This window comes from Corvus cornix, chromosome Z (assembly GCF_000738735.6).
Source record: "Corvus cornix cornix isolate S_Up_H32 chromosome Z, ASM73873v5, whole genome shotgun sequence".
In the NCBI taxonomy this organism is placed as follows: Eukaryota; Metazoa; Chordata; class Aves; order Passeriformes; family Corvidae; genus Corvus; species Corvus cornix.
In genome coordinates, this window is record NC_046357.1 from 41157980 (window position 1) to 41185829 (window position 27850).

The 27850-nt window shown below is 37.1% G+C and overlaps 1 protein-coding gene across 13 annotated transcripts in view; it reads left to right on the forward strand.

The window, feature by feature from the left end:
• PRUNE2 (prune homolog 2 with BCH domain) overlaps positions 1-27850 on the forward strand; it is a 137598-nt gene that overhangs the window by 100428 nt on the left and 9320 nt on the right. For all 13 annotated transcript variants that reach the window (XR_005603800.1, XM_039566743.1, XM_039566741.1 and 10 more), the window contains 7 exons: positions 9063-9142; positions 10039-10239; positions 15783-15959; positions 20187-20289; positions 23818-23949; positions 24106-24192; positions 27480-27578. Coding sequence is in view for 12 of the 13 variants with exons in the window: in XM_039566743.1 (XP_039422677.1) it covers positions 9063-9142; positions 10039-10239; positions 15783-15959; positions 20187-20289; positions 23818-23949; positions 24106-24192; positions 27480-27578 (879 nt within the window). In the remaining variant the exon portion in view is untranslated. The remainder of the gene's footprint in view (positions 1-9062; positions 9143-10038; positions 10240-15782; positions 15960-20186; positions 20290-23817; positions 23950-24105; positions 24193-27479; positions 27579-27850) is intronic.

A 27850-nucleotide genomic window follows, 5' to 3' on the forward strand; every position in this document is an offset into this window, starting at 1 on the left:
CCACCCTAAAAATTGTCTCCTGTCCATATTCATGCCATGAAGTTGTTACGTGGTGTGGGGCAGGTCATGAGGAATCAGAAGCTGTTTGAATAACATATATCCTTTTTTTCTAACCCCTGACTCAGCTGGGGTTTTTTTGGATGCCTGAGTGAAGCCGTTGGAGTCTGGCTATACCCTTTTTCTTTTAAGTGGGAGCTAGTCATGAGGATCAGTAGTGGCATGTAGAAGATGTTATGAAATGCTACATATTCAGAGAAAAACCCCAGAGGTTATTAGGCATCACATACAGGAACTCACAACTAATGGGCACTCTCAAAGTTAATTTCTCTGATTCTGTTCTGTAACAGTGAATAATTTATTATCTTCAATTCACAAAGCTATTGCCCAAGCTGTGTTAAATTATTTTTGAAAATGCCCAATATATAAGTGATAAGCAGCTCTGAAAACCACCAGAAAGGGTTGATGGACCTGTATCTAGAGCAGTCTTTGAATGTTATGTGGTTAATAATGTTTGAGAATGCAGAAAGGACAAGATAAGTTATGAAATAGTTGTACCTTGGGTTGCACTGCCTTTCCTATAGCATCCAATGACCTGCTGATGACAAACCTCTAGGAAGACACTTTTGGAGACTCTGGGATCTGCTGCTGGCAGCATCAGCCTGGCTTGCATTTCTAAGTCCCCATTTCAGCAAGACATCTAGGTTCGGGACTTCAATTTCCCTCATTTTGTATTAAGATGCATTTTTATTTCATGTAGCTGGAAGTCACATATGATTGAAGAAGGCTGAAGCCCTGGATCCCTTCCATAAGCCTTCTCAACTATGGGCATATGCACAAGGTTGATGAAATAGCCTAGTGAAGTCCATTATCCCTCTTTCCTTGGATTTGTCCCTCCATGGCTTTATGCATCCCTCCATGGCTTTGCCTGCTTCTCTTGTGCTGCTGTGACACGGGGAGGGAGCTGGCAAGTGGTCAGGACAGACAGCGTGTGGCTGCCCAGCAGCAGTGAAAGCAGCAGCATATGCTTAAGAATAGCAGCTTTTGTTTTTTAAGAGTCTTAAACTGATATGAGGAGCCAGGAGAGCCTATTACTATGGCTACCTGGAATGAAATGAGTTTTATAGTATAGGTTAAAAAAGAGGAACAAGGGAAAAGATGGGTAGATAAACAGACACTAAGCAATGAATTTGATTGGAGACTACGAAATGTTTTAATAAAGAATGGTTAAAAATCTATTCAGTGGCCCTAAGTGAGAATTTTAACATGTTCTCAAATCTTGTGGCTATAATACAGGATTTTTCTACAGAAAGAGTATTACCTCTTATTGTCATGCCTAACTTTTTCATCCAACTTCTCTGCTGAAAATGGAGCAAAATGTCAGCACACGTAAAACATGAAGAAATGGCATAACTGGTAAAAGAAGACTTAAATCTGAAAACTGAAGTATTAAAAACAAGGAGGTTAATGATTTTTGCTAATATTTAGCAATGCCTTATTCTGTGGCTTTCATAAGTGACACGTTTTTCTGTAAAATGGGATTATGAGCATTTTATCTACTATGCAGCAAGCAGTATGACAGTGATGAGTTAGCATTTGCACAGATGTTTGATTAATAAACCTTTTGGCTCAGAAATCATCACAGCTTTATTTTTTTTCTTTTCATACAGATAAAGGAATAAAAGTCTCATGCTGTGCATAAATTATAGTGCTCAATCTATAGGTTTTTTCTAAACTAATTTGTGATTAAGAGCTACAAAATAAATAGCAATAGAAACACAGTTAATTTCATATACTAGCATGTGGTTGCTAAATTCAGGTCTTGGGAGGTTATAAAATTAATCCATTTTTACAAGTCACCTATATATAGTATAATTATTTTACACAGCTGTGAGTAAAAGTAATTACTTTTTTATAGTCTCAGATATATTAGATATCTCAGATATATATGAGTGGATTCACACATTTTTTTGGTATGTGGATAGAGCTGAAGCATAATCTCTGACTGATACTGACTAAATCTTGCACAGTATATGTCACTTTGATTTGTTGCATACTCTGCTACAGTTTAGGGATCATTAATTCTGCTGAACTGAAAAAATTCACTCTGCAGTCTCTTTTATCTCTGAATAGGTATCTCATAAATTTTTGTTCATTTTCTAGAAGTTTTGTAGCATGGGACTAGATACAGGAAGTAATTTTGGGTTTAGTGGGTACATTTGCTCCTTGTGGGTTTCTTCATCTCTTAGTGCACAATCCATTTGGGCTTTTGGGGACTAATATTCTCTCATTTCTCTGTTTCTTCCTGTGTATTTTCATCAGTTTCTTCACACTAAAGCCCATTATTTTGTCAGGTGTTATTTCTGAAATTCGTATGTTAACACTGTTTCCTAAAGCATCTCCTTTTGGCCATAGACACAAATGATACTGAAGTATGTCCAACATTTCTCTGACTTTGCAGAACATTGCTATCTATATTACATGGACAATAAGCATCAAAACTCAAACACATGCAGATTATATTAGGATTTGTTATTAGTCCATTAGCATTTAAAGGTCTCAGAAATAACACATCTCAATTATAACAGTTTATGGAGTTACATCTACAACTGGAAGATGATGGACAGGCTGACTGTCTTTTCTGAGCACTCCAGGTAGTGAAAGCAGAAAGTAGACATCTGCTGTTCTTTTAAAATATGCTTTTGTAGAGATGGTCTATAAACCTCCTGTATCTTCTCTGAACAAAAATGGCACAGAAATTACAAGCCACAAGTGTGGAGCCCTATGAAAGAAAGCAAAAGATGTGCTATTTGGATATAAATACAAAACAGGAAAACAGTTTCTTTTCTAAAAATGAAATATGTCAAGCGTTTATTTGTGGTAACAGAATGGGTTTTGCTGTTATTTTGTATGAGGTGAGGTGAATGTTGGAGTAGTGTCCTGGTTTCGACTGGCAGAGTTCATTTTTTCTCAGCTGGTACAGCTGGTACAGTGCTGTGTTTTGGATTCAGTATGAGAATAATGTTGATAACACACTGATGTTTTAGGTACTGCTGAGTAGTGCTTACCCTAAGTCAAGGACAGTTTCGGTGTCTCATGCCCTGCCAGCAAGCAGGTGCACTGGAAGCGAGGAGGGAGCACAGCTGGAACAGCTGACCCAAGCTGGCCATAGAACATCATGCCTAGTGTATAAACTGGGGAGTTACCCAGCAAGGGGGGAACCAATCGTGTCTCAGGTGGAGTTTGGCGTGACTTGGTGGGTGTTGAGCAAATGTATTGTGCATCACTGAACCCCCAGGTCTAACTTTGTATTCTCCACCCCATCCCACTGGGGTGGGGGAAAGTGAGTGAGTGCCTGTGAGGTGCTTAGTTGCCAGCTCAGCTTAAACCATGGCAAGTAGCTACACAGATGGGTAGCAAAACAGCCCTTTTAAGTCATATATTTGGTAACATATTTTGGCTCTTAATTTATATGCATTTCTATAATTGTAACAAGAATGGAGCAATTAAGAAAACATTTTGTGTAAATATATCCTTGATGCAAATTGCAGTTTGTGGAGGGTTTGAACAATTGCTTTAGGGTCTTCTAAGGCTTTTAATTGCTTCTGAGTAGGAAGGAATTCTTGTTTTGTCTGGAAGATGTTAGACATCTTCCAGGTGGGGTGATCAAAATGCTGTGAGATCCATCAGGCAGGCCAGAGCTGGGTTTACACAAGATAACTGCATACTCTGGCAAAACACTTAACCCTCCTTAAAGCTAAGGGCACTTTCAGACAGAGCTGTGCTGCGAGTCCGTAGACAGGCATTACTGGATAAATGCCAAGGACTTTTTCATACCTTCCAAGAAAAACAACTGTCCTCTCATATCCAATCCCTCAAGCTCTCCTTTCTATTTTCCTGGGCTCAGTACTTGCATAAGGGTGGTGTCACAGGGTGGGAATGGGAGGGGTTCAAAGGAGAAGAACTTCATGCTGCCTGTGTGCTGCAAAACTAGCTTGATGAGTTTAAGTTCCCTTACTTGTTTTTGTACCTAAGATTTCACTTTGTGCATTCTTCCTCAAAGCAGCTCAATTTTTCACTGCAAACTAGTGAGAAAAAGTGGGCTATCAGCCCACTCTTACTTCATCCAGAACCAGGGTATACCTGCATAATGTGTGGAATTAGGGAGTATGAAAGAAGCCTGAATGTCTAGTTTCTGAATAACCTCTCCATTGTACTTCGTCTCCGCTTATCACGTTTAGTATCCAAACCAAGCATGTATTAATACCCACAGAGGTGATTTCATCCATGTCATTTCTTTGACTCACCATGCTTTGAAACTTTACAAAAAATCCTTTGACATCTTGTGAAAACTTAAGAATAAAAGTATTTCTATATGTAGAGATATGCATGGAGGAAACATGATTTACTTATCAAGGAGAAGGGCCTGGCACCACTTCAGATTAAACTTCTGCAATAATGAGTGCAGAAAATGGGGAAACGTATACATTTTAAAGTCTAGCTGGTGAATAAATTGTGGTGGCAGTCACAACTGGATTAATGTTGATCTCTTTTGCATGTTGTAGGCATTCTTTCAGAGCAGTGCATTGGAAGCATATCTTGTTTTAGACTAAAGAAATTAACTTCTTGATATGTAATAGCTGCAGAGCAACTTGGGAAACTGGTGATAGATCACAGATGACACAAGGGTGAGGCAGCACAGCCCATAGGGATTATGACATATTGCTGTGAATATTCAAAGCTGCTCTTTCCAAAATAGCAGAATGCTGCTGTACCTAGAAAAGTCAGGAAGGATGACTTTTATTCTGAGAAATACTGATTTGAGAGGGCATTAGGAATTATTTAAAGCTTATTAATTTATTGACCTGTAAGAATGTCTGAACCAAAAAAAGAGCAAGGAAAGTATTTCAGCCTCCAGCCTCTCCTGCTTTCATATGAATTTGGTATCTATCTCTGATCCACCTTTGAGAAATGAGGGGATTTCAGCTGCTTCTGAACAAGACCATAGACCTGAATATCAGAGCAAATAATCAGTAACTTGATTCCTGGTGCAGCTGATCTTTAAATGACTGGTGTGTGTACAACATAAAAGAAGTCATTTATGACACAAAAAACCTTAATTGACTTTGACCTCTGTTCAAAGATCCTTTTTTTTATCAATCCAGTAAATCATACCTGATTAGAATGGAGCTTTCTAATGTAACTTAATTTATTTCTTCAATAGGAGCATTCATTAAAAGGGGATTAAAAAAAATATTCTTCTTTCTCTAATACTAATATTTTTGCCCACATCATCCATGTTATCAGTTGCACCCTTATGGAAGGCAAGGAATTTTATAAACCAGAATTTTGAAAGTATGTGAAGTAGTCTGTGGGAAGGGAAGAGGAGATAGTTGCCTGTTTTAAAGTTTCTGGAGTCTGGCTTCCATTACTAGGGTTCCTGCTGAGGTCTGTTGAGAGCTTCTGCACAGCCAGAAATTACTCTGCAAAGTGCTGAGCTGCTCAGCATAACATGCTCTCAAAATCCACCAGATAATATGAAGATGTGTCTGCAGAAAACAATCTTCATCCATATCCTCCTTATTCTCTTACTGATAGCAATTCTGAAGCCGTATGTTGGGGCATAATGTCACAGACCTTTAAGTATGGTTTTAAATGTGATTTTAAATATTGCCAAATAATTTATGACTGAAAAATATTAACTATGGCTTATAAAAATTAAGAACTTCCACTGAACTTAAGGTATGTATGTCTGGCAAGGAATCTTTAATGTCTTGGGGTAAAGCCCGACGGATTTGGAAAAATAAGACTAGCTCCCAAGTCAGACTCTCTCTTATCCAAAAAGCCTGTTGACTGTTTTTGACAGTACATAAGAACCTGACACAATTTAAAAAAAAAAAGAAAAAGGAAACCTAATCTCTGCTAAAAATCTTCTGAAAGGCAGTAGCATTTTATGTGATTGAAGATACAATGGAGAACCTTGTGTCGGCAATGTTTTTGGTAACTGGACTTCTTAAATGCCTGTTCTGACCCACAGCTTTTAGGACCAGAGACTCTTACTTTCCAATTAAATTACCCAATATGAGCAATAAAGATTTTTGACATTAAAAACACTGTGTCAACAAAACAAAATTAGAAATTCTCAGACAAATTCTGATGCTGTTTACCTGTAATCCATAAGTGAGGGATATTTTTTGCATATACTGCTTGTAGCTGAATTTCATAATAAATTCAAACAAGCATATGAAACACATGTATCTTTTAATACTTAGAAATATACTGTTCTTCACAACTATGACATAAAATTCTGGTTTAACTTAGCTGCAGTGGTCCCAGTGAAAGCAGAAAAATACTTCAAATTTTTGTTGTGAAAGTGTAAGAGACTCCAGAGAAAACAACAATACCAGCTCAAGTACACGTGTTGAAAAAAAAAAAAGAAAAAAGAAGATGCCACAGGGAGAAAAACAGTCTTGAGGTAACCCTAGAAATGTCATGATTTAGGGTAATTCTGTCCCAGTCATTGCAAAAATGTTACACAACTTTTAATTTGTGAATGAATTACTTGAGGGAAATCGCTTTTTTCAGATTGTAATTGTCACTGTTTCTGTAGACACAGAGTATATAAAACTCAGTAACTGTCTTTTCATACAGAGGAAAAGATGATCTTCATTCTTAAACTTCTTTGTTGTTTTATGCAGAGAATAGTGTCTCTTTTTAATGCAGAAAGCCGGAAATGTCACTATCCTGCCATATCTTACTCTTCATACAACTTTGAATATTTCCTTTTGGATAATTTCCACCAGTAGTTTCCAAAGGTTGTGCAGTAAGGAATTGCCATTTGGTCAGAAAGCTCTAAGAAATGTTCCAAATTAATGGTTTGTATGACGGTACCAAAACCCTATTTTTTCCAGCCAAAATATAAACCCTTGAGTAACCATAAGTCATCATCTGACTAGTCCTGAGCTGCTTTAATCAAAGAACTCTTCATAGTTTTATTTTTTGAAAGGTTAATAAAGCCCCACATAAACTCCTAATAGGAATTTAAAATGGGTTAGAAAAGTTCATCCTCTCCCCAAATCCTTTCCACTATGGTTATTTGCCTTGGCCAGGTGTTACTTACAGAACTTCTTTAGAATTCAGATTTCTCTCTAGTTAGTTCAGATGAATGAATTAGACTTCATTACACGTATTTTACTATGGTTTGTATAAACACAAAAAAAAAAAAAAAAAAAGAAAAGAAAAAAGCCAAAGACTCTAATGATTTATTTGCATTTTCTTTGTAAATTGTGGCAGTATTCAGTACTTCTGAATAGAGATAATTGTACATTATCTGTACAATAATGGGGGGAAAAGGAAATGGTACCTTACAGGCAATTTGTGCCTTCATTATATTCATGAGCAGGATACTTTGATCAAATTTCTTCGCTATTCTGTTTTGTATCCTAAGAGAAAAAGTGTTTCAAGCCTTCTTTGACACTAATTAAACATATTCAAGAACTGATATGTTTTCTAAAAATCATGAAGCTGTTCATCTCTGTATTTATGAAAGACGTACTATACAGTAAGTGGGGATAAAATCAAAATTAGTAAAATCAGTTTTTATTGAGAGACAAGGCTTGGTTGTAAGTTGAGCAGCACAAACATGTTTGACCATAGCTTTAAATTGTCTGTGTTCTCTGTGGTCTCATGGAAAAGCGGGAGTTCACTAGTTTGCCTGTCTGTATTGGGAATTCAATCTCTTGGGGCTTGAGGTAAAGATCTTTTTCAGCTTAAGGCACAGTGAAGCCTTTGGCAGCCCTACATATGCACATTTATATATAATTTATATGAAATTAACGAGAAATCACAGAAACTATACTCTTACTTTGATACAGTGATTGACCAATGGATCCTGTCTGGACACAGTCAAATAGTGAGGGTAGTCCTCCTCATTGGGAAAGTGAGGGCAGGAAGAAACTGCAAGAGCAATAAGCCACACCTATTTAGATCTGAATCATTTAAATCATTCAAAACATAGCTAGTTGATGCTGTTTCAGGGAAAAGTATCAGCTTTGATCTCATCACTGTTCTGTTGGTCAAAGTGTAAGAATGGTCTATTCTTCAGCTTTTGTGGGGACAAAAAAATGAAAACAGATATTTTGGAACAGTAATGCAAAATAAAAAGCTACAATTATGTTGATAAAGTAAATGAAGCTCTCCTGAAGTCACACATTTTCCATGAAGATAGTTTGTAAGCTGTCAAGTGTCCTGAAAATGTAAAATGATGTTTCCTATTTGCGGTTGAACCATCCTTCCGGCAAGTATTTTGTAAAATATTTAAATAACAAGTAGACATGAAAACAGTTCAAGTCAACTTACTTTAAATGTTTAACTGCCTTTGTTGCTATTTTCACCACTTAGTGCCTTTTCTTTGTCTTATGCATGTATGTGTGTATGTATATATGTATGTATGTTAAATGTTATTTCTTAGTATCTTCCTAAAAATGGAATCTAGGATATTTTTAACAATTTAGTCTTTGAAAATCTGTGATGTAGTTTTGGTTATCACTTTTGTACTTTCTGAACTTTTTCAGTGTGACACATTACCTGCATCAGTATTACTGGTTTGGGTCAGAATTGCTCTAAGATACAAATGATGCCAAAAAAGGGAAAACCTACTCATTTTTGCTACGCAGTAACCATATATACAGTCATGAATATACTGTGTTACAAAGAGTAGCTGAATCTCCTTGCAGTGATGTGTCCAGTTTGCTGGATAACTGAAGACCAACTTCATTTGTATAAAATGAGAAACACTGCTGTTTGCCAACCTCTTACTATTCAGTGCTGTGTCTTGGTACAAATAAAAGTGGGTATGTGTGTCCTGTAGTCTCCAAGAGCTCTACAAAAGCGTCCATAAGTTAGGGGTAAGAGCAGCGCAGTGCAATTACAACAGCAGGGTTCGTTTCTCACATCAGTTTTGTAATCAGATTTCTGAACTGGCTATGCTGGAGGCAGTTTCAGTTCTGTATAAGATAATGAGCTGTACATCTCTTTAAGATCTCACTTTGTGTTTTATCTCTCAGGTTGGTACAAGAGGATGTGGGAATGGACATCCCCTTAGCTGAGGGTGTACTAAGCCCCAGTTCAACAGAGATGAGACCTGGTGAGAGAAGCTCTTGCTCGTTTTCTTAATTATATCTTATTCCTGTGGCATATAATTATGCAGTGAGAATGATGTTTCTGTGCTGATAAAGAATCAGTTCAGTGTTAAAAAGAAAAAAGCATTAAGTTCGCTTTATTTAGTCAGTTTTCTCCTTCACTTGAGAAATAATAATTATAGTGTGACATTTTCTCTTGGGCATTGTTACCACTTGTTTAGTCCTTCTAAAGGTTTAATAGTCTATATTATTTATTTTATAATTGACTACTGTCTAATGAACTAAGTTAGACAAAACAACTTGAAATGTACCATACAAGGCAGAGGCAAGGAGCAAAGGTATATCTTTTGTCTTGTTGAGTACTACTTCTATTTAAGACTGATTAAGAGACTCAGAGACTTTTTTATTTGTTATTGTATTGAGAAAGATATTATATAGCTAAAGCTAAAGACATAAGTATTTGCAAATCAACACTGACTGCATAAGAAAATAAATATTTACAATGGCTTTTGACTCATACAAATTTTCCCAGGACTTGGCAACGTCTTGATTCATAATTCAAATGATTTGTATTTGACCTTTAAATTCTTAAACATCATGGGTCAGAGCATGTTCAAAACCTGTTTTTTGTCTGATGATGGCGAAAGAGTGAATCTGGTTTTAGCATAATTTAAGAGCTCTGCGCTACATTTGCCGCTCCTGTAGATTCTTGTTTAATTTCATTAAACATTATTGTTAATCTTTGTGTTTTGTGTAAGATGGTCTTAAATGTCATGCTGTTACTAGAATTGATCTGTCCCAGTGTGTTGAAAGGTAGTTTTTGAGTACCTGGAAGATTAATTGTATGTAGAATAGATAAAGTTCTTTTTCTCTTCTCTTTTTTTTTTTTCCTTTTATTCAGAGCCTCCCAATTCTCTTGATCTTAATGGTTCCCAACCCAGAAGGATAAAGCTCACTGCTCCAAACATCAATCTCTCATTGGACCAGAGTGAAGGGTCTGTACTTTCTGATGATAATTTGGATACACCCGATGAAATAGACATTAATGTAGATGACCTTGACACTCCTGATGAAGCAGACTCTTTTGAATACACTGGACAAGGTAATATTCTAGACTGTAAATGTAGAGTTCATCTCTGTTTCTTTTTTTACGACTCACATGCTCAGTTTCATGTCTTTCAGGTTATCAGTATGGTTAAAGCGTTTGAGAGTTAATGCTAGGCATCCAGGTATTTTTACTGTCTGCTATTTTTTAACCTTTAATATTCCTCCTGTGTAAAGTATTATCCTTCTATTTATTCAGAGTGCAGAAAGAAATAGTACAGCTGAATTAATAAAGTAAGAGCAGCTACCTAGGGAGAATCAGGTTCAAAGTCCTGTCTTTGTCCATTGCCATAGGACTTGTCCAAAAACAATTGTTCAAGAAGCAGAAAGCAGCTGCCTGTTGCTGTAGAGAATGCTATAGCTAACTGCAGCTTCTTGCAGCTCTGGCCAGCTCTAGGTGGCAGTTACATTGGTCATATTTAGGAATATAACTTTGTGCAAAATATATTGGCTGCACCAAACATCTATAAATGAGGTAGACACAATGTGCTGAGAGGTCTTTTGTTAGGAAGAAAAGGTCTGCTTTTTATTCCCATGATTGGAAAGCTGAGATATGGAAGGTGTGTGCATGGCATGATAAGCCAGCTCAGGTGGTGGAACAACAGAATTCCTCGTTCCACTAATTTAAATGTCCTTTCTCAGCAGGGGTAGCTATACAGCATAGATGCACCCTGAAGTGTGCAATGGATACTTCACTCTTCCTTCACATATTAATGATTTTCTCTCATAGACATATGATGTAAAGGTTTTACTCAGTTTACTTAGTTCCATGATGTACAAAATATGGTGTTTCCTATTCCTTGCTAGTACCTTATAAAAAGTAAAACATATAAGAACTGTAATCGCTGATGTAAATATGAACAGATCATAAGCTATTGGAGGGGAAAATAAGTGTGAACATTTTACAACCGAGAGCAGAAAGAAACTTCAAAAATGGATCAGTATTAAAAATGCCCTAGGGTATATCACCGTGTCCTGCAGCCATAGGGAGGAGGAGAGAAGATCCAGCAGGCAGGAATTGTGCAGCAAGATTGATTTAATTAATTATTTTACCAACTCTTTTATAGACTTTTTCCTTCCTAGTCTAATTGGACAAGGATCAGCCACCCCTTGGGGTGATTGGCTAAAATCCTAAAACAGCCATTGTCAAAATATTTTTCTACTGTACTATAAACAAGACTTTTCAAGTGTGCAGGTGTTTCATTGTTTACAGAACTCTGCTACTATCTTTTGTGAGAGAAAAATCTCTCACAGACTTAGAAAATAGAAAGAAAACCCTTGCTAGCAGCATTTTTGTATCCACAGATCAGTTTAAACTGAATTTTCCCATGCATTTACTTTCCCTAATGCTGGTGAGGTTGCTGGAGCATACAAGAACAGTTGCATCATTTTAAGTGGTATTGCCAAAGAGGCATTACTGTGTACTCAATCATGCATGAGGGTCTCTAATGTTACTTCTCATTAAGAGGCCGATTTCCTTATGGGTAGATGCAGAGTGTGGTGATGAGTTGCTTGATGGTTAGAAGATTTTATAGCAAAGGTTGAAACTAACATGCACACACATGGGATCACATGCTTAGACTGTTGTGACTACCATGTGAGAGAAAAAGTCTCTGTCTGCAGTAGAACAGATTTTGCCTTTAAGTCCTCAAGTAATTAAATTCAACTCCAGCGATTTTGGTAGCAGTTGCATTGATGGCAGGCATTTCCTCCCACTGGTTTTCTGCTGCTTTCTAAATGTGGTGATTTGTTCAGTTCTTAAAGTTGGACCAATTTCCCCAGACTCCTAAGTGAAGAGCTCAAGGTCCCTCTGGTTTTGGTGACATTTATGCAGTTTCATAGTTAAGTTTTTAGATACTTAATAATAAAAATGTCTTCCACTGAGATGAGCCATGAAAAGAGTAGAAAAGACAAAAAAAAATTCAACATATTATCAAAATAAGCCAGCAATAAAAGAAGTTGGCTATATGTAATGTTAATCTGATAGCTAAGATTATAGTCATAAGAACTAGTTCAGAATGTCTTGTTTGCATGTTAAATAACCTTTGTTATCTTTGTACTCCTGTACTCTACTGTTAGCTGTTAAGCATTCGATGTTACCGGCAATCTCCCACAGTTCAGTGTTTCTAACTGCTGCCAAACCCAGGAAAGTAAATACTGAGAAAATATAGCTGCTGAGACCAGAGAGAACAGTGATTTTTTTCGTGATCAGACTGTGGATGGTCCCTTTGAACTACAAAAGGCAGCTGAGAAAAGCAAAACTGTTACCATGGTTCAGGGGTCCACCTCATCACTGACAAATGTCTCCATATTACAAGAAATACTGAAAACCATTTGCTCAAAAGAATGGTGAAGAAGAATCATCACAACTACAATATGCATGAAAATAGATGAGAGCAGAAATACTAAAGTACTTGTCTTAAACTAGCACCTGGCTTGTTTAGAGATTGGTTGATCATCAGTTTCACAGGGTGGGGGTTGTTTGTCACTAATACCATACATTCCAACATTCTCTTTCAGAAGCCATGCTAGTTTCTGAAATGAGCTTTTTATGATTATTGCTTTAGATGACATAAAAATTGCATTTCTGAAAACCATATATGAGTATCAGAGAAGGCCTGCTCTCAAATCAGCACTATTTTATAAAGTAAGACTGTTTATTGTTTTTTCTGAAGGTACTTATTTCCTTTCTAAATTGCACACTGGTGCATCTTTCTCTGCAAAATCAGCACTCTAGGCAATAAGGGAGAGCTACTTCATCAGCAAGAGGCAATCTAGTACCATTTCTATTAAAAAATAGGTCATGCATCCAATTTCAATATTGTAAGTTTTATCAGGATCTTGGTAATTTTTCATCGTCTACAGTTTCACCAACCAAAAAAAATTACCAAACCCCAAATACAATTTCAGCATTGGTCTGCCAGGTGCCTAGCCCAGCCTCTTTTCATTAAGCTTTGTTCTGCCAGTTATGCTTTTCTGCTTCAGTCATGTTCTTTCCACTTTATGAGGAATCAACTGATCAGACACTCTTCCTAGGCTGTGCTTATAATCCCATCTGTCTATTCTAAAAGTACCTGCATGATAGTGTCCTGTGGAGACCCTATATCCTTACAGGAATGGGCTGCCCTGCAACGGCCTATCAGAGTTTGCATAGCTTGACTGTACGCATGTAATTTTCATATTGCTACCAACAGCACCTTTGCAAAACCGACAACATACAAAATTGCATTAAGATACCTAGGTTTGGAGGTAGTGGGGTTATGCATTTTTTAAGCTTATTCCCAGTGTCATGGAATATGTGGTATTTCAAAGCTGAATGCTATTGTTAGACATCACGAGCATTATGCCCTGAGAAAGGCATGAATATATTCTTCATTTCCTCAGTATACAATCTGCTGAGCAGCAACTGTTAAACCAATTTGAAATACTATACTTGAAAAAAACCCAGCTTTTGTCAGACTGTCCTTTTTTCCATTCTTAGATCTCCTCAAATGCAGTTTATTTGGAGTTCCTAAGGAAAAAAGGCTTACTTGGTCACATTATATGTGCACGTGTATGTATTTCTTGCTTTTCCATCCCTTTTTCCACCATTAATACAACTTTATTCTAATATCTTTTTAACTCATTGGCTGGTTAGACAGCGAGGTAAGAAGTGAAATATTCCTCTTTTCTTTAAAGGTCCCATCAGGCAGGAAGTAGGTAAAGCAGAGAATTGTTTGTAGACTCAGCTTTTGTTGCACATAAGAGAATCTACTCAGAGAGGGGCACCTTCTGGCAGTATAATTCCCTAATGGTACTTTGTATTAGGGACAGAAAATACAAGACAGGCAGCAGTAAGAAATTCAGACTTTGTTGGTCCTAGTGTAGCAATGAATATGTGCTCAACCTATAATTTTTAGAAGCATTTTTTGTGTGCTTAGAGAAAGTTGCTGTTTCTAACAGATTTGGTGAAATTATTGATAGGATTTAATGGAGGAGTCAGTTTAACAAATTATTAGTTAGTACATGTATGTATATGTGCCTGTAGCTTCTATGTAGATATCTGTGGTATATATACAGTATAATATCATATTCCTGATTTAATAGATAATTTATTTAATTCTTATGATAAACTAGTATGTTTTAAGGATGATTTACTTTGATTTGTGAATAGTTCAAGAAGCAGCATTTACCAAAGAGGCACATCTGTAGATAACCCAGTACACAGAAGGTTTTGTGGGCACCTATGAAACATTGTGTTTTTTACTTCTTTCCAGTTGAAATTGCTTCTTTTAGTTTATTCTTAATTCTCATAGATCTCTTTAGTATTTTCAGATAGGATGCCTGCAGCTTTTTACATACACATGTGTATGTCATTATGTATCTTACTGTATCTTTTTACTGTTACCTCACTTACTGACTTGCAATTCAAATTCTGCTCTTACGGCTGCAGAGCCAGAATAATGCTTTAAAAAGAGCAGTTTACTTCAAATATGTGTCATGCGTAAAATTTACGGGATCTTTACTATGAAGGTAAATTAATAATATGCACACAGAAGCACAAAGCAAAGGTGCTTCAGCAAGAATAGTACAAGAGAGGGAATTTTTTTTCCCATGGAAAACCCACTATGTTTTAACAATAACTAGAGAGGGATGTTAAATAATTCCAGCTGTGGACATGACTATTCATCTCACTTTCTCTGTAAACAGCTGTTAAATTTGAAAAATGGAATGCATTTAAATTTATTGTTAAGAGCAATCTCATCAATGTGCAATGAAAATGTAGATTTTATTAATGACTTCACAGGTTTTTTTGAAACTAAGAGTATTCGGCAGAGAGACTTTATGGTCACTTGTCAGCCATACAGTTAATTTTTTGTGGTCATTTTGTTTGCAGACTCCATGTCCACGTTCTGTCTAGTGTGCTCATAGAACAGGTCAGGGTGCCTGGCTGCTCTGTACTTCACAGGAGGAGAGAGCTGGTATTTAACCTCAGACAGTCCTAGGGGGAGTTACCGGGGGCGGGGGGGGTATAACTACTGTGTTTGTATGAGGAGTCAGCATTACTGAATCAGATGAAGATGAGTGTTCTTCATATTTGCTGATAGTGGATGTAAAGAGATGGAAGACAAACTGCAAAAAAGTTGAGAAGCTATAGCTTTCTGGTAGTTCCTTTCTAGGCAGGAAGTATTGCTATGTTCACATTTATTTTGGGGGGGTTTTAGCATAGTTCTCATACCTTCAACACAGATTTCAGAAGGCCTACCATGCAGTAACTCTAGTGAGCAGCTGCTCAATTTTACCAACTGGATGCAAAAATCCCGTGGTGGTATTCTGCATAGTGATAATTGCTGCTGTTCTTTTTATGTTCACAATGAGGAAATGTCTTAAGAAAATGGAAACTTCTTATTTACTGACTGTCAGATGATCACATTCTGCTCTTACTTATACTAGTACTGTAAAAATCCAGTTAATTTCAGTCATCCATCTCAAATATATGTAAAAGCAAAAATATTTAGATCTTTAACAGGAAGAGCTAATATATACAGTTTTACTTTTCAGAAGAGCAGACTGCTGCTAAGGATGCTTCCCAGGAGGAGTCTGAATCAATTCCGGAGTACACTGCTGAAGAGGAGCGAGAGGACAACAGGTTATGGAGAACGGTGGTTATTGGAGAACAGGAACAGAGAATTGATATGAGAGTCATTGAACCGTACAAAAAGGTCATTTCACATGGAGGTAGGAGAAGGTTTAAGCATTTTTTTAAATTGATGTAAAAAGTTTATGCCTTATTGATCATGATTTATTTTTATTTTTGTTCCATTATCATGTGGACAAGGGGAGAGAGAATTTATTTTTCAGCCTTGGCTGAAGTCAACGGGGCTTTCAGTTCAATATGGCGATGACTAATACGAATTTTAAATTCAAAGCTATTTTGGAAGCAGTATAGTGGACGTATATGTGTCAGGAACAGTCTGGTCCTGACAACAGTCTGCAGGCTAAAACTGTTTTGAACAAGGAAAAAGGCTTTTGACCTACAGCAAAATAAGATTCTGAAAACTATGTTTGGTGGGTTTTGACAAAACCTTTTGCGAAGTATAATGCTCTGTGATTTGCTGAATGATGTATGTGGTTGCACAGATCTGAACAAGTAGAGTGGCAAAAGAAAGAAGATAATTTTCCCTGGGGCTTCCATTCATCTGGCTACTTGCCTTATGTTATTTTTCTGCCATTTATAGTTGTCAGCAGCATTTTACTAGGAACTGGTTTATGGGACTTTTTACATAATTTATTAATGATTATTAAATAACATACCAAAGAAAACGTTTAAAGCAGGAAAATGACCCCATGTGCTTGCTATATTTTCACATTTGCTTCCCAACTTCCTTAGAGAATTTATAGTTTCGGTGTTACTACTACACTTCTGTATATATTAATTCATATGGATAAATATTACTATAGATGTTGAAGGAAGAAAATGAAACAAGGCTTTCTAAGTGCCTTTTCCTTGGTGTCTCAGGTTTGAATTATCTTTGGATGCTATATTTTTGGGGAGCACTCTTTGCTCTCTGTTAAGCAAGGTATTAGGTTGAGTTGTTTTATTCCTGCAAAAACTGAGGCAGGCAATTTAGCATCCCAGAGGGAAGATTCGTGAGTTTATATCAGGATGCTTTTGTCACAGTGATGTTGATTTGCAGCATCAGTTAAAGATATTAAAATATTGAAGTTAAAATATTTTCAGCATTGAGCCTCTAGCTGGTAAAATTACATAAATAAATTATGGTTAATTTTTACATTTAAAGCAGCTAAATGCTAGCCTACAGGTATTCATGGTGGCCAGCGTACAGAAGGTTTAAACAGAATTAATAAAGATGTTTAAGCCTTCAAGCATTTTTCCACTACAGCACTACCATCAAAGATTTATGAATGTGATGACACCTCAGACACAGTTTAGCAAACATACACAGATGGCTTAATTTAGGAAACAAACACAAAATAATTTTGGGGCCTTGCTAATGTTGTTTATTTATATATTTTTGTATGCTGTAAACTATTCAATATGCATTTGCTGTAAAAACTTGTGTATTTCCTACTAGATGTTGATGTATATGTTTATATCAGCTTTTGTGAAAAATTAATGTTTAATGGGAGACTAGGTAATTCAGCTCAACTCTCAGTAAGAAATAATTTGAATTCAAATTTTACATGTCTGACATTTTTTAGATAACTCAAATGTAAGATAAAGAGCATTAAGTTTTCTTTACTTTTGAAACGATGCTTGTCAATAGCATTAGTCATTGTAAAACAAACAGTGTGAGATGTAAGAATAAGTTTCAGCCTGCCACTGCCTAAACTGGAAATGTTTCCTGATATCTAGACAAATCAAAGTAAGTTAACGACTGGATTAAATTCTGTGTTTATGAGGTGGCAGATTGAAGACAAAGGAACAAAATAATTTTGTTGCATCTATCGTGGAAAACTTTGGACAGCTTGAACAGTTTCTACATTACGGCAGCAAGGCCCATTCCATATGAAATTCCCTTTGGCAATAGTTTAGTGGAGTGTTTAGAGGGCCAGATTTACTTTAATCTCAAAAATAATAATAGGTTCTGACTAAAATTAGTCATTGGAAGTCAAGTCAAGCATCTCTTGATGATTCAGAGGTCTACTGAACATTCCTCCCTGCCAAATGACAGATAACAGCAAGTGCAGAATCTAGGTGGTAGCCACAAAATAGGAAAGAGGAGAGTAGATTTGGCAGTGTAGGTGTGAGATTGTCTTCAACATATGCTGATGAAGAAATTTCTTAGAGATCTTTCTCTTTGCTTAGGCTAACTGAGATTTGGGGCGAATGGATTTTACTGGCTTTTAGTGATGAATTAAAATGCACTTTTCCCTAAGGTGAAGATTCCTTCTCTTCAAGAAGTGTGTGAGGAAAAAATGGCTTAGATTTATCTGTGGATTTTTCTTCTGTTTGTTGTTAGTTAGCATCTGCACATAATCGTTATGCTTTCCATGAACTGCAAACTGTGCTGTGTAATTTAGTGGGCGCACCTGCCGTAATGTGCTCTTCCTGCCAAATTCCTGTGCAGCTGGACAGGTTGCTTTATGGCAGCATGATATAAAGTCTTCTAAAGTTTTATTAAATTTATGGAAGGAAGGAAATGTCCTCCCTATTTCCGTATTTGTAAACCTGAGGAGGAGAGAAATACTGCTTTTTCCTGTTGTTTAAACCCAGCTGTCAACTAAGCCCCACACAGCCACTCACTCCCACATGGTGAATCAGAAGAGTAAGACTGAGTAAACTCTTGGGTTGAGATAAGGACAGTTTAATACGTAAAGCAAAACCTGTGCACACAAGCAAAGCAAAACAAGAAATTCATTCACCACTTCCCAAGGACAGGCATGTACTCAGCCATCTCCAGGAGACCAGGGCCTTATGACACATAACAGTGACTTGGGAAGATCAAGGCCGTCACTGCAAATGTCCCCTCCTGTTTCCTCCTTCTTCACCTCCTGAGCATGACGCCATATGGTCTGGAATATCTGTGTGGTCAGATGGGGTCAGCTGTCTTGGCAGTGTCCCCTTCGCCTTCCAAGTTCTTGTGCACCCTCTGCCTGCTCTCTGAGTGGTGGGGGGCAGTATGAAAAGCAGAAAAGGCCTTGGTCCTTTGTGAGCACTGCGCAGCAATAACACAAACATCTCTATATTATCAACCATCTGATTTCAATGCAAATCAAAGCCACAGCCCCATACACGCCACTGTGAAGAAAATTCTCTTCCAGCCAAAACCAGCACAGTTCCAAATAATCTAGCTGAATAATAATTTGTACTGAAAACAGGACTGGCATACCATGAGCACTTTAGTTAGGCTTGGATATTGCTCTCTAGTATCCAGAAAGCACTGTAAAAGTCTTAAAATCTCCTTGTGGAAAGGTTGTTTAAGTAGTAGTATTATCCTTTAATTTTTGTCAGGAGCATGTTCCTGAGGGGAATTGAAGTTTCTTTCACAAATATTATCGTCTCTCCCTCATTGTCAGTTTTTTCTAGACTTGAAAGGTTTTTGAGTGTTCTCTGAGTATATCTGTCTTCTGTCTCTCTGCATCACTAGTGCTATTTACCTACAATTCCTACAGCATCTTCATAAATTACCTCCAGATTGCATGTATCCTTTAAGCAAAACTTTCAACTGAAACACAGGAGTATTTTTTATTTATTTTTAATGATAAATACAGAAAATCCATAGCAGCTGCAAAGGATTGTGGAGAAGATTAAACAACATTAATCCATCATGAAAAAGAAACATTTTCTTTTGGATTATAAGCAACTGTGCTGGGCCCTGGAATGGTAGTGCTACAGCTTTGAAGATTTACAGCTATCATTAGGCAGTGATGGAGCCCAGAGAATGCCAGTATTGGACAACTAGAGTATCCAAGGTTAAAAAGTAATTTATACTAAACTTGCAACAAAGATCCCTGGGAGCTTTTAAGGGATAGTGGAGTGTAGTCATAATTTTAATGTTCTAAAGCTATTGGAGCTGCACAGGCCAACTGAGATTGGACTGCAAGAGTTTATGAAACATAATTCAAATGACGCAGGACAACAAATGTAGGATATTTTCTTTAGCCCCTTATTCCTCAGTCTGAGTTGAGCATTCAGTATGTGTTTGCCACAGAGCTGCAACGAATGAGAGGTAGAGGCCTTAGAAGGCTTTTTTGGTATAAAAAGTTTACTAGTGGTTGTGCTGTGTGTGTTTTTTGAGAATTCAGTTTAACTGACTGTCCAACTTCCTTATCACTTCATGATAGTTCATACATTTTCAAACCTTCAGTATGAAGCATTTTGGTATGCTTCAGCAGTAGACATAGTAGCTCTATTACAGGACTTTGAGATTTCTTTTTAAATTTTATCCCGTTAAAAGCCTTTGACAAAGATAAAAATGGCGTTTTCGTTTTTTTCCACAGGATACTATGGTGATGGTCTGAATGCTATCATTGTGTTCACGGCATGCTTCTTGCCAGACAGCAGTCGAACTGATTACAACTATGTCATGGAAAATCTTTTCCTGTGAGTGATATGTGAGCAATGTGACAGAGTCTTTTGAGTTAGTACTCATAATTGCAGAGAGAGGTAACCTGTCTTTCCTTAAGAGGTAATTTTGGTTGTTAGAAGGGAATGACAAGGAAAATAGCAGTTTTAGATAAACTGCTCAGTGGAGTATTATTTTGGTATCCTTTACCTACTCACCTTCCCAAATTAAGGTATATTTATCAGGACCAAATCTGACTGTTAGTATCTCTGTAAATGTCAAGGAATGCAGTATCTTCAACTTGTTGGGGCTGCAGTCTTTGCACTATTTCACTAGTGATTTCCAGGTCTTGCTGAGAACAGTCAGCAGGGGCTTAGGCTGTTTTTCACTATTTGTTGTTTGTTATATATTATCATGATGTGTCACTGAATGTATTTTTAATATCTGATATCTTGGGTTTAGGAGTCACATGGTCACTTTTTAACACTTGTTTTTTAAAAACAGGATAAATCGCAGTTGCTGACACAAGCAGCTCTAACTATGCTTCCTGATTCCAGCTGCTTCTGATTCAGCTGGAAGTGGCAGGGGCCAGTTGGGCAGGACACAAATTTGGCCACACAACCCCAAATTTTTCACAGGAAAATTATTCCTAATAGCAATTGGGGTGGCAGCCCAAAATTTTGAAGGCAGCTAAAGTGCCTTTAGCTACTTCCACTTACAGCTGTTAAAAAATCAATCATTCCAGTGTTTTCTATGCTGAAACCCAGTAAGTAATTTCTAAAGCCAGCAGGAGCCAGCAGGAGCCAGCTTTTGCCATTTGCAGTTTACAAGGCACTGAGAGCACAGACCCGGGTCTCCTTAATGTTCTAGTCTGTGAAGATGCACTTGTTGGCAGCCAGTGTCTTTAACATTGTGTCTATAGGTGAAAATAAGACTCAGTGTTTTAGTTTCTGGTCAGAATAACTAATACACACAATGCCCAGTAATTTAGAAGAGAAGAAGGAATTACTACAGTGGTTTTAACTTGGTAAGTATGGAATAAAGCTGACTATTACCAGGACTGACATTCAATAGTTGTTCTTTGTCTTCACCCAAGACCCTTGTTCAGATAGAGCTGGTGGTAAATGAACTTTGCAGAGAAAACCTTAAGAGCTTTTTCCACATGGCTTAAGGATATTGCTGAAGTCAATTTTATAGGTCACTTTTTCTGGCTGTGAACTGCAGCTTATTTTAAGGCTTATAGACTGTTTGGGTCTCTCTAAAACAACAAGAAAAGGGAGCTAGTTCACCCCATTCTTTCAGTTCTAGATCTCTTCATTGCATGGAAATAGAGGGAGTGCAACAGTTTACTAAATATACAGTAACTGATATATTTAAATATTTGGTAATTCTTTACTGCTGAATTACACAGGGATCTGGAGAGACCTGCAAACTGCTGAATCTCTTTTCTTCTTTTATACAGCGTGTTTCTGATAGTATAGAAGCTACCTCTAGTTTCTGATTAACAACTGTCTTCAATTGCTCCTGAGTTTTGCTGCAGTTGCTTTCCCATCTGAATTCCTTTCACATTTCCTACTATCTTCTTCCTATTTCTTATACTGACTAATTTTGTAAAATTGTCTTTGAAGAGTTGGGTTTGGGTGAAAATGCTTGAAACAGCTTCTACAGCAGTTTTTGTAGATAATACAGAGCCACATTTAAAAATCTGCTGTTTAATTTGTGGCTGCCTAAAAGTCAGATTAAAGCCAGTCCACAGATTAATTTTTTAAAAAATAATCTCAATTTGAAAAACTACACTTTGAAAACAAAACCAACACTGCCTTCAGAGTGAGTCAGTTGTTTTGGTCAATGAGAAAATTTCTGTCCATCTTTTCAAATAATGAAGAAATTGCCATTATTACCAAAGAATAATAAATTACTAGATAGGTAAGGTTTGGAAGGGAGCTCAGCATCCTTAAAATGGCACATGAGCTAATTCAACCTACATTACATTGTTGAATGAAAGTATGTGAGATTAGTGAGATCTGACTAAAAAACTAGCAAAGATTCCTTTTTGTCGTAATAGGGCTCCTGCTTCTCGTGAGAAACATGCGTGATTTTTCTTACTATAACTGATTATGGGCATAATTCCCTTTGGAGTTAATAAACAGACCTTTCTTCAGACTGTCTTGTTCCATAACTGAAAGACTTGTAGTGTTTTAATACGTACTTACACACTTCTGTATGTTTCAGTGTTTAAGTGCCTTTAAAGCACTAGATGTTGTGCCCTGTGGGAAGAGCTAATCTCACAACCTGTCATATAGTATCTTTGTTAAAGTAGCTATTAAATTAACTTTTATGCATCAGAATGCCCATGCAATGCCTTGCTTTCCTATTTCACTGTTAAACATAAGCCTTCACAAATGTCAGGCAAATGCAGGGAATGCACAACTGCAAGGTAAGAAAGGGCAGTGAAATGCATTGAGGGAGTATTGATTTAGATGGGATTTACCAAATGCATGAAACTAGTCTAGTTAATGGCTGCCTACTTTATGCCCAGATAAAATACCACTCTCTGTTGAGAACTAGATTTCCTACAGTTCTTTTAAAGACATTACATCCTAAGGAATTTAAGGGTCAGATTAGATTGTGAGGCATTCCCATACAACTCTGAAAGGGGCCATTATGCTTTGGGATAGAGGTGCCTTTTGTAGTGGGTGCACTCAGGCATTCAGGTTTTTAAGGTGTGACTTGTGGTTTTTATTCTAGTTTTTACATAGGCATGCCTTGAAGCTAGATAGTAGAGAGAACAGTTTGAACATTCCTGTGATGATCAGATCCCAAATGAGATGGGGACTGCTGAATAAACCATCTGCATAGATAGTCCCAAACAAGACTTTAAAACTATCCTCTTACTTGAATGAGTAGTGTGCTCTTCTAGGTAGGATGAATTTTGCCCCAAGAGCACTGTCTGATAATGAGTGTTGGGAGTGTTTTGCTCACAAAATGAAGTCATGTCCTAGAGTGCTCTGTCCCATCAGAAGTCAGGTTGATGGACAAGTTTTCTTAGACTTGAGTTTTTTTGTGTTTTGCAGTCACAGACTCGGTAGCAGTAGTGTGAGGATCACTAGAATTACAAACAAGTATCTTCTGACACCTTTTATTTTTGCATTGAACAAACCTGATGATTAGAATAGTGAGCAGAAGTTTCTCAAGAGTTAAGTACAGAAGCTGGTAGGACTTCACATGATGCTGCCATGTTCTCCCTTGCAAAGTCTCCTGATTTCAATACTTCTAAGGAAAAGCAAATTCACCAGTGATATTTGAAAACTCACTGTGAAACTCTTGTTTTTGTAAGGAAACCACATACTTTTGAAGACATAGGTAAGACTGTGGTTTTCTAGTTATGTATCCACAGGTACCATGGTGATCAATGCTAAATGTTTGCTTTTGTTTAAAGGAAAAGAAAAGCCTGTGTTGTCATGAAGTGTTTAGTCTGCCTTCATTTATTCCTAGTAGCCTGATTTAGTTCGGGCTTAAGCAGATAATGTGCAGTATATGCTCACTGGCATCTGTACTTTTATCAGATATGTAATCAGTACCTTAGAGCTGATGGTAGCTGAAGACTATATGATTGTCTACTTGAATGGAGCAACACCAAGAAGAAGAATGCCTGGATTGGGTTGGATGAAAAAATGTTATCAGATGATTGATCGGCGGTAAGTAATATATTCCTGTCTGATCTGCAGCTGTTATTTTAAACACTGTCCATTTCTGTAACTCACCTGTATGCCAGGGTTTACTGTATGAGATCTTTCTTTATCTTTTGTGGTTTTTTTCTGTTTTTCTGAGAATTTTTTTTTTTTTTTACTTAGATTACGGAAGAATTTGAAATCATTTATAATTGTTCATCCATCGTGGTTTATCAGGACAATTCTGGCTGTGACACGACCTTTTATAAGGTATGTAATAAATGCCAGTGATTTTCTATGTCCCTAAGAGTACATATGCACCCTAAATCATCAAACATGGCTGTTAATCTTTCACTGAATAGTACTCATTTTATAGCTCATGTTGGGATTTTGGAAGTTGAATTTCACCTTCCTAAGGTGAATAGGGGAAAAAAAAATGTATGAGTATCTAGTTGCAGATGTCATAGACATGGTTTTGTAAACCTGTATGTGTATGTAAAACTGGAAATACAGTTTCATAAAATAGTCTTTATTCAGAACCCAGATAAAAGGCATATAGAAAAGGGGACTGCATGTAAGATAATCACCTTATTTTAAAGATCCTGGCTACAGAACAAGATTAAGCTACAGTTCTGGGTTTTTAAAATATCATTGCTGCTCATAATTCATACAAGAGGACTGCCTGCCCCCTGAGGTTTTTGAATGCATTTGGTTTCAAAAAAGGTTTAATGCTGTCAAAAATAATGCTTTGATTAGTAAGACAATCAAAAAAAAAGGTTACCAACTTTAAAGACTTCACACTTACTGTAGAGGGAAGTATGCAGTTCAAATCCTGAGATCAGAGAGAGCAGACTGGAAGGTGTGAAAAAGAGTTGCTTCAGGCAGGAAAAGAATCATCATCTACAGAAGCCACGCAGCAAATGACATATGTCATGAGAGATCTCAGGGAGTTCTGCTCACAGACTGCAGGTGAAGACACTGGAGATGTCTTGTCACAGGGTGCTCTGTCCTGACAGGGTGACACTGGGATCGGGAAACATGTGAGATGTCCCATTGCTGCCAAAGTGCAACAGGCAGAGTGTCATAATGGAGCTCCTTTCTAGATGTGGTATCTTTAAGACCAAGTTGAAAGTAACAATTCAAAATACCCTAGTAACAGGGAAACAATACTTGGAATTATCAACAGTAGTTATGAGGATTCACTGAGTTGCATTTTGATATCTGAGATATTTCTGTTGCCATCTTATTTGCTCCCAGAAATGAGAGTTTGTTTTTTTCTTTTAAAGTCATGTCTGTTTCAGTTCATTAGTCATTTATTCAAAATGACCATACTAAGCAGCAGTGATTAGAGGTTTTTCATTACCAAACAGGAGAAAATATTCACTCTAAATAGCTTGACAAAGCAGATTAGCAGTACTTAACTTGACACACTAGAGACCATCTCAGCCAAGTAGACTGAGTCTGGGTGCGAGAAGAAAGTGAAGTGCAAATATAAGCTGAAAAAAGGTGGGCAGGGCACATGACTAGTGTGACTTTTGTGGAGGATGACATGAGATATTTGGACCCTTACCAAGGAGACAGAAGAACATTATGAGTCCCGTCCCAGCTAAGATGTGGGACTGAACAGCAGAAATCAAAAACCTGAAAGACAGCAAAATTTTAAGGGGCAGTCAAGTCACTGAGGGCAGGCTATCCTCAATTCTACCTCAACTCTATTCTACCTCAAAAACTGGCAAGAAAATTCAGTGGAGTGTGGGACCCATCTTGACTGACAAACTATTGTCTGAATACACAGAATGAAAAGAACTAGAGGTAACAGAGATAGATCTTGGATACTCTTTTAGGACCCTTATAGATACTCCAAAAATTATTTGAGTTGTGTTAGGTAAGAAATTAGATTTCTAATAAAGCAAGGGTCTGTGAAACATACTTGGCTTGTGATGAAAGTATTTAAATGGTGGAAAGTTACCATTATTGGCAGCATGCTTTCCCTAAAGTCTGAAAGAAACTGTATCTGGCATGCCCATACACTGACTCCCACATGAAGGAATTACTTAGAAATCAGTCACTGTAGTGGAATTAGTGGACCCAGAAGAATCCTTAGGAGGAAAAATTAGCCTTTGAAAGATTTATTTAATCCCTTCCCACCATCTTTAGAAGCTTATGATTGACTTGCAGCTTGCCAAGTTATTTTAGGTGGCAGTTCTGATGCTACAGACTATGATTAACATTTTGGATAAAATGCTAAGAATCTGTGTATTACCAAGCTTTGACTGAATAACTGTGAGTGATTCTTGCATCTAAAATGTGGGCATTGTCTGATCCAGTGTGTGTGTGCCTAGTGATGCTAATCTGGTACAAATTACAGTGAATGAGCTTAAACAACTGTTCACAGCACCTTTATGCATTCTGTTCCAGTTGTCTCAATTTATCTTATGGGGAAGATACGTATGTTGAGGGGAGGGCCAGTAACCTTCTGCTCAGAGCTCTTTCAGAAGCTTCCTATTGTCTGGCTGCATGTCAGCAGCAGGTCAGCAGTAAATAGACAGAACATGTTCTGTTTTTCAAGACCTACACTTAACATATATTGTCAATGTGAGCTTGCCACTACTACTGATGTTACAAGATGATCTAAATACAACTAGAGCTAAATTTGAAAACTGGCTTTATGAGCCAAATGAGAAAGATAGATTTATCATAACCTCACACTTACCAAATAGCTTAGGTTAGACAAGTAAATAGCCTTACGTTTTAAGTGTGTTTTCTGAACAATTTAGCCTTAATTCCAAATGATCATTTTTCAAGTGCAATAAATGAATGATATAGCACAGCAGGAATAAACAAGATATTTCCTCATAAAAACAGACCCTGCAGTAAGAATAGACACAATCAGATCTATGCTCTTCTGAACAAATGATGAAATTCAGTTTTATTGTGTTTGATTGAGAATTGGTGTAAAATAGAAATGCTAAGTCATCACAATCACTTGATAACCATCACGATGATTATATCCATGTAAGTAATACTTCCCATCTCTTTTTACATGTAAGTAGTCTGTAAGGAATTTGATTGTTTTCCAAATTTTTATACATCTCCTTCCAACTGTCCATTGCATTCATATTCACTCAAGTTCAGATGGGAATGCCCAGGTACCTTGCCTTCTAAGATGTTACAGCTGCCTCATACATCAGCAAAGTTGAGTCATTTATGGCCCACGAGTTATGTCAGGGATTAATACCTTCAGGCTCTGTGTGAAAGTCCTGGTTCTTTCCCGAGGGAAGTTTTCAGACTGAGCCATTAAGTAAGAGAGGATTGGCATGATAAAAAGCGCTATCCCACCTCACAGGATTTCCCTCTTACCAGCCTTTTTCAACTGTGGTAGGAGGATTTTTTGAGTCATTAATCATTAACAGTCCAGTCTCTCAGTCTGTAATTGAAATATGAATATCCAAATGCTTAATTATTTAACATATTTAATACATTTCTTCATTTGGTTTTAGTATGTCATAAAAGAGTGGGGGCAAAGTTATTTTAATACCTTTTTTTCTGTGTTTCAGCTCTAAGTTCAGCAGTAAGATACAGTACATCAACACGTTGGCAGAGCTTCGGGAGATGATTCCAATGGAGTATGTGCATATACCAGATAGTATTGTCAAGTAAGTGATGTACACTAAGCATGTACTTGTTCTAATGGAAACTATTTCCACAAACTAGTAATAGTGTTACAGACTGTAAGAAAAACAGAAAGCACTTTCCTGATGTTCTTAAAAATTATCATGTGTTGTTCCACAAACATTTCACTGTCAAACTCAGAAGCAGGAGACCACTGTGTAAGAGAAACACAACACACAATAAATATTTACTTCTAGGGGAGTGGGAAAATAGTTTGGCCTTTCCTGAGGTATCATCTATGCCATATTTTTTCATA